Raw genomic sequence first — 8,143 nt, 5'->3', positions numbered from 1 at the left:
GAAGATGTTCACATCCTGGACAGAGAGGAACGATGGTTTGAGAGAGGAGTAAAGGAGGCCATCTTTGTGAAAAGAAACCGTCCATCATTAAACAGGGGTGGAGGCCTCCGGGTTCAACTGTCCCCCTCTTACAATGCTGTGATTGCTAGTATCACTCAGCCCTCTGTGAACAGTAAACAGCCATCAGGTGCTAATGATCCATTGTTAGGCTGATGGTCCTTCTTGAGCATGTGATAGCTGGTTCTGGTTGTCAGCAGCAAAACTGGTTGATCCACTCTGAGATGGTGCTATTTAAGAGACTGAGCTGAATACAGCACCTCAGACTGAGGAAGTCTCTTGGATGAGAGACGAAACGTTTCTAGATTTTTTTGCTTTGTTTTTTGTTTTTTTGAATGTCCAGAGGACCAGATTGAACTTTGTTGGATTTTTCTACCTGGATTATTGAGCATGCATCAGGATATACAGTAATAAGGTTGGTGGTGTTTTGTTAAGAGGTGGGACACAATCTTATTTATATTAAAGCTGACATGGAGCCCAGACACAAAGTAGGATGCAGGTTTTCCCCCGTCGGCCGTTTGTCAACAAAGCAAAATGAGCTCACATACAGAGTTTTGGGTGGTCTCTTCAATTCACATTTTTCAGCCACATTCTTCTTAATTCCTCATCCATAGGAAGGAGATTAAACTAAACCTCTTTCACAGGAACACTCTTTGTTTTTGGGTCCGTGTTCAAACTCTGTTGTTTTAGCCACTGATTTAGTTTGGTCTGGTTGTTCTGCAGCCCTGAACGCAACAGGTACCTGAACTCACCACGGCTATTTTAGTAAACGTTATGGTTGTTAAATAAATGTAAACAAAACAAAAACAGAGTTTTATCTGCTAAACTGAATGTAAATTACTTTCAAATAAACTGCAGTCTGTGCTCTGCTACCATGGTCAGCCAGTGCTTACTGCTACTTCCTGTCTGACAGGAAGTTGTACCAGAATCATTGACAGTAGAGCCCCAGGACTATAAGGTGGATCCACTCATGGTTGCTGTGTTCACAGGGTGCCGTTCAGATCATCTTCAGAGGAAAAGAAAATCAGGCAGAGGCAGAGGCTGAATATGTGGAAACGTTTGCCAACCCTTTCCCAGCTGCTGTCAGAGGTAAACCAAAGGGCCACCATTTGCTTGTGTTTAATCTTAAGTTATGAGTTTAATCTGCATCCTTCCAAACCACTTAGGTTTTGTTGACGACATCATTGAGCCGGCCACAACTCGAAAAAAGATCTGCAATGATCTGGAAATGCTGGCCAGCAAGAAACAGGTCAATCCGTGGAAGAAGCATGCCAACGTTCCTCTGTGACACCAAACCGCCCCGTCTGCGTATTACCAGGAAGTTGACCTGCTGGTCACCACTCCACTGACCGCAGCAACAACACATCATTATTTCCTGGACTTTTTTTAAAGCAGATTTTTGGACTTAAAATGAATTGTTGCCCCAATTGCAAAATCAGGATATCTTTATCAAAGTATGTTTTAAATCACAATAAGCAAAATAATCTTGTAGCCAGATGTCTTTTTAGATTGTGATGTCAGCAGTGGCCATATTGGCCATTATTGTTGATTACAGTATAGAAGATTAAAGTACCGGATCATTTCAGCATCAAATGAAAACATACTGAAGTTTCTTGTCCTGTACACGGTTTAGAAAGGTGGACTATTGAGGGGTTTTTTCAGTGCTTTCAAATCCACTCGGTATCTGAAACTGCCTTTTCTGCCATCTGTAAATAAACAGTTAAATTAGTATTGTGTGGTTTACTTTTATATTGTATTTTTATTTGAGGTCTTGTTGTGGCTAGAATACCACGTCGTGTTCAAAACGGCTGAGGCGTCGCCCTTCGTATAAAAGATTTATTTGACACAACATGGGTTACAGATATTCAGAGACAAACAATTACATTAATAAGATATATGCATATAAATGGAGCATTAAGAACGAACCGCCGCCGTGTGCGCCTCCCGGAAATGCTCGGTGGGCGTGTGTCATTTCCGGCCTTTTATCCCCGTTTGAGAAGGCTAGCTTCCTGATTGGTTCAGCTCCTGTCGCTATGGTTACGACTCTTAGCCCGCCCCCTCAAGAACGTTAACGTCTATATTTCAGATAAGTTTTGGTACACCGAAATCGGCTTTTGTTTAAAGTTTAACTTGCTATTATACTTTTAGGGATACAAAATGATTTGTGTCTAAATTGTTTATACGTAATAATTAATAACTATTAATTATTACCTACCTCATGGGTGTTAATTCAATATCTGTTGAAGGCCTGATGATTCTGTTTTTTAAGGCAGATTCATCTTAGTTTCCTTGTCTGCGTTTAAACTGTTAACACTGTTTGTTTAACGTGATTATACCTTAGTGATACCAACTGATTAGAAATCAAGTTGTTTATTTCTAGGAATAATTAATAACTTAATTATTATTATCTAACTCATGTTTGTGTTTTTTATTTGGATCATTTTTATACTTTTAATTTGATTTTACTTAGTCAAACTATATTGTCTAAATTAAAGAGATGTGTTCTAGCTTTATTTATGTTAATCAGTCTGCTCTAATCTGTTCTGAAAGGTTCTGAAAGGCCTGATTTGATTGCTTGTAATCTATCAAATGTGAACTTGTAAAATTATCCTTAGCTCCTATGAGATTATATTTAAAGGTCAACTAGTTAGAATTAGCAAACATTTTCTATAAACATAGTTCAACCCTGGAAGAAAGACACGCACACACTTTATATGACATGACATTTGAATGCTTGATAGGAATTATAAAAAGGTATAAAATATTAAATCCAACAGTCTTCTTGGTGTTTTGAGAGGATTTGATAAGTTATTCCTAAAAAAATTAAATTAAGTTGGACTTTGTGTGTATGCTTGAGTTCCAGGCTGGGACGCTGTTAAGAGTTACAGTAAAAATGAGCGGAGTGTGATGTCAAACCCCCCCACACACATACCTGAGGGATTTGAATAATGAATGTTTCTAGTTTTTGACATGAGCTTGTCTGGAACAGAAACAAGTTCACCTTAATGGTTTTGGTGCAAGATATTCAAGTGGGTAAAAGTTCTGCTGTGTAGACGGTGTGACGTTGCACGTTCGTGGTGAGACGTATTGCGTCACTTCCTGTGTCCAGCAATCACTGTGTGAGGGGCGGGGGACACCCTGGACGGGTCACAAGTCCATCACAGGGACACATAGAGACAAACGAGACAAACAACCATTCACTCTCTCTCTCTCACCTAGGGACAATTTAGAGTTACCAATCAGCCTAACATGCATGTTTTTGGTCTGTGGGAGGAAACCGGAGTACCTGGAGAAAACCCACACCTGCACGGAGAGAACATGCAAACTCCACCCAGTAGGCCCCTGGACCGGGGTTTGAACCAGGGACCTGCTCGCTGAGAGGCAGCAGCTCTACCAGTTGCACCACCGTGCTGCACGGTGGCGCAGCTGATATTTGATGCATATCTGTTGATAATGAACCAAAGCTGCTGAAACAGTGAGTTTGCTTGTTAGCAAAATATTCCTGTCATCAGATCTCAGCTTCATTGCAGCTGAACACCGTGTTACACTGAACATCACATCAGCTGGTGGACATAAATACAGTACAGTAATATTATATTCACAAAATACTAACAATAATATGTTCATGTTACTGTGAAAAGTTATCCCCCGAGACCTGACGTCAACAGTCCGTCGATCTGAACAGAAATAAGCTGCGAAGTGCTGAGACATCTTCTGCTCTAACCAAATAAGGACGACCGCTCCAAGATGGCGGCCGAAATTCCTGCGCCGCAGCAGCCGATGAGGGATCTAGTGTTTATATGATATCTATGCCAGCGATGACATGTCGTGGTTTAACCGATGGGTGTCCAGGTGGTGTTCTGACAACGATGTGGTCTACATAGATAACTGGAGTTCTTTCTGGGGAAAACCTGGTCTGATGCGGAGAGATGGCATCCATCCCACTTTGGATGGAGCCGCTCTTCTTTCTAGAAATATGGCTGATTTTGTTTATTCCCCAAATTATTGACAACCCAGGGTCCAGTCCATGAAGCAGAGGTGTAGTCCTCCACCCCTCTCTGCTGCTTCCCCTCTGTTACCCACCCACACCCCCATTGAAACAGTGTCAACTCGCCCACGGCTCAAATTAAATAAACCAAAAATCTGCTCTAAAAATATAAACCATAAAAATCTGATTAAAATAAACACAGTTACTTTACCAGAGCAAAATCATCAAATCATTAAATGTGGATTATTGAACATCAGATCTGTTTCCTCTAAATCCCTGTTAGTTAATGAACTGATAACTGATCATCATATTGATTTATTGTGTCTGACAGAAACTTGGCTACAACAGGAGGATTTTGTTCGTATAAATGAATCCACTCCTGTTAATTATTTAAATTTCCATGTTCCTAGAACAACTGGCCGAGGTGGAGGAGTAGCTTCTATTTTTCAGTCAGGATTATTGATTAATGACAAACCAGTTATTAGTTATGATTCTTTTGAATCACTGTCCCTCAGTCTTTCTCATCCAAAATGGAAATCAGAAAAGCCACTTTTACTAGTTGTTATATATCGTCCACCAGGAGCTTACTCTCAGTTTTTGTCTGAATTCTCAGAATTATTAACTGACTTATTATTAAATACTGATAAAATCATCATAATGGGTGATTTCAATGTTCATGTGGATGTTGAGAGTGATAGCTTAAGCATAGACTTTAATAATTTAATAGAGTCATTTGGTTTTATCCAAAACGTCTGCACATCTACTCATTCTTATCATCACACTCTTGATTTAGAAAGCCCTCAACAACCTAGCTCCATCTTATAGTACAGATCTTATTGTTCCATATTTTCCTAACAGAGCGCTTCTCTCTCAAACTGCAGGTTTACTTGTGGTTCCTAGAATTTACAAAAACAGAATGGGAGGCAGATCTTTCAGTTTTCAGGCTCCTCTCTTGTGGAACTAACTTCCAATCTCTGTCCGTGAGGCTGACACATTGTCCAGTTTTAAAACTGAGTTTAAGACTTTCCTTTTTGCTAAATCCTATAGTTAGGGTCGGCTTGGGTTTCCTGAGCTGTCCCTTGGTTATGCTGCTATAGGCTTAGACTGCTGGAGGACAAACTGACCACAATTTTCACTCTGCTACTGTCTTTACTTACTCTGCTCAACCTGTTTTGTATTTGTAATTATTTTTTCTATCCTTAACATGTGTTTTTTGTCTTTCAGATACACCTGGACCTATATCTGGACCTGGACCTATATCTGGACCTGGACCTACATCTGAACCTACCATTCTGTGTTCGTCTGTCTCTCCTCCCTGTCCTCTCAACCAGCAGGTCAAAGCAGATGGTCTCTTGTCCTGAGCTGGTTCTGATGGAGGTTTGTTCCTGTTAAAGGGAGTTTTTCTTTCCACTGTCTCCACTGTGCTTGCTCAGGATGGGAGACTGCAACGAAGCAAAGATTCAACTTGACTGCTGGATTCCTTAGATAGAGAACTTTACTAATTGGCTTTTATGTGAATGTTCCTGTAAAGTGCCCTGAGACAACTTTGTTGTGATTTGGTGCTTTATAAATAAACTGAATTGAATAGAATTTAGTTCTGACCTATGGTATAGAGATTAAGGACTTGGCAATAGTTCCTCAAAATCCTGTTCTGTCCGACCATTTTTTAATAACTTTGAGTTTACATTAAATGGCTACACAGTCACTGAGAGTAAATTTCATCTCAGCAGGTGCTTATCAGAAAATGCTGTAACCAAATTGAATCAATCTCTTCCATCAATGTTTCCTCTGTCTTGCAGAGTAATGCATCAGAGAACAGAGACTTAGATCATCTAGTTGATCATCTTACAACTTCAATGCAAACTTCACTTGATAAAATTGCTCCACTGAAAAAGAAAGTAATCAATCAGAGGAAACTGGCTCCTTGGTTCAATTCTGAGTTACGTACTTTAAAGCAGCATCTAGAAACCAGGAGAGAAAATGGCGCTCTACTAATGTTGAAGAATTTTATTTAACTTGGAAAGCTTGTCTGCTAACATATAAAAAAGCTCTCCGTAAAGCTAGAACTTTATATTACTCATCTTTAATAGAGGAGAATAAAAATAACCCTAGGTTTCTGTTTAGTACTATTGCTAGACTAATTAAAAGTCCCATTTCTGTTGAACCATGTATCCCTACAACTATAAGTAGTGATGACTTCATGAGATTCTTTATAAATAAAATTATTTCAATTAGAGAGAAAATTCAAACCATCCTTCCTTCTACTATCTCTAGTCCCCTGTCAAATGAGGCAACTTTAAAAATTTCACTAGAGCCTGATTTATGTTTGGACAGTTTTTGTCCTGTTGAGCTCTGAATTGTCAAAAATAATAACCTCATCCAAACCATCCACATGTCTGCTAGATCCCATCCCAACCAGACTGTTTAAAGAGGTATTCCCCCTAATTAATGGGGCAGCTGTGGCTGAGTGGTTAGAGCAGTCGTCCTCCAATGCAAGAGTTGGGGGTTCTAAGCAGTCACAGCAGTCACATGCCGAAGTGTCCCTGGGCAAGAAACTGAACCCCTCATTGCCTCTGATGTGTGTCTCATCAGTGTATGAATGTGATAAAGCTCTGACTAGTCTCTTTAGAATGATTTGGTCAATTAGCTTTGTAGAGATCTAGTATAGAGCTGTATGAATGGGTAAATGAGGCACAGATTGTAGCGTAAAGCGCTTTGAGTATCTTAATAATATAGAAAGGCGCTATATAAGTACAGTCTATTTACCATTCCATTCAATTAATGTCCACATTTTGGATCTACTTAATTTGTCTTTAATGGATGGTTATGTACCACAGAGCTTTAAGATTGCTGTAATTAAACCTTTACTTAAGAAGTCTGACCTTGATTCAGAAATTCTGTCCAACTATAGACCTATATCTAATCTAACTTTTATCTCAAAAATTCTAGAGAAAATAGTTGCAGGTCAGTTGCGTGAACATCTACAAAGAAATAATCTGAAGAGTTTCATTCAGGGTTTAGAGCTCATCATAGCACAGAAACAGCACTAGTAAAAGTCACTAATGATATTCTCATGGCCTCAGACAATGGACTTGTGTCTCTACTGGTCCTGTTAGACCTCAGTGCTGCATTTGATACAGTTGATCACAATATTTTACTACAGAGGCTTGAATATGATATTGGGATTACAGGAACGGCTCTAAAGTGGTTTAAATCATATCTATCTGATAGATTCCAGTTTGTAAATGTAAATAGACTGTACTTGTATAGCGCCTTTCTATCTTATCGAGAAACTCAAAGCGCTTTACATTACAATCTGTGTCCTCATTTACCCATTCATACTGCACTCTACTAGATCTCTACAAAGCTAATGGAACAAATCATTCTAAAGAGACTAATCAGTGCTTTATCACATTCATACACCAATGGGACACACATCGGAGGCAACAAAGGGTTTAGTGTCTTGCCCAGGGACACTTCGGCATGTAACTGCTGGTGGATTCGAACCTCCAACTCTTGCATTGGAGGACGACTGCTCTAACCACTCAGCCACAGCCGCCCGTAAAATGTAAATAATAAATATTCTTCATACACCAAAGTTAGTCATGGAGTTCCTCAGGGCTCAGTGCTTGGGCCAATACTCTTTACTTTATATATGCTTCCATTAGGTAAAGTTATTAAACAGCATGGGATAAATTTTCATTGTTATGCTGATGACACACAATTATATTTGTCCATTAAACCCAATGAATCATATCAGCTACTTAGACTACAAGCATGTCTAAAAGACATAAAAAACCTGGATGACCCTTAATTTTCTCCTGTTGAACACAGACAAGACTGAGGTTTTGGTTTTTGGACCTGAGCACCTTAGATGCAAGATGGCCACGCTCAGAGCAGTTGCAGTTTCACAGGTTCCCGGTACCATCCCAGTTTTTAGAAGTTTTGATATTGACTCTGTGCCTGACCGCGCAATTTATGCGTGTGAACTATAGCCGAACCGAACTGATGAGTATAGGAGTGGATTTGCCTCGAAATATAGCAGAAATCCGCAACAAACTCAAAACTACGCTCGGTAGAATGCAGATCTTAAAGTCA

At 39.6% G+C, this 8,143-nt stretch overlaps 1 protein-coding gene across 1 annotated transcript; it reads left to right on the top strand.

The window, feature by feature from the left end:
• Positions 1 to 1,046: 1,046 nt before the first annotated feature.
• LOC119427305 (propionyl-CoA carboxylase beta chain, mitochondrial) lies at positions 1,047 to 1,702 on the top strand (the record flags this gene model as incomplete). The annotated part of the gene is given in 2 exon segments (XM_037694888.1): positions 1,047 to 1,146; positions 1,224 to 1,702. Coding segments are annotated over 2 exon segments (222 nt in total), but the record flags the coding sequence as incomplete, so codon positions are not given.
• Positions 1,703 to 8,143: the final 6,441 nt, after the last annotated feature.

The sequence above is a fragment of the Nematolebias whitei genome, chromosome 21, assembly GCF_014905685.2.
Source record: "Nematolebias whitei isolate Nwh7 chromosome 21, NemWhi1, whole genome shotgun sequence".
Lineage (NCBI taxonomy): Eukaryota > Metazoa > Chordata > Actinopteri > Cyprinodontiformes > Rivulidae > Nematolebias > Nematolebias whitei.
Note: the sequence above shows the minus strand (reverse complement) of the source record. Positions and strands in the feature narration are given on the sequence as shown.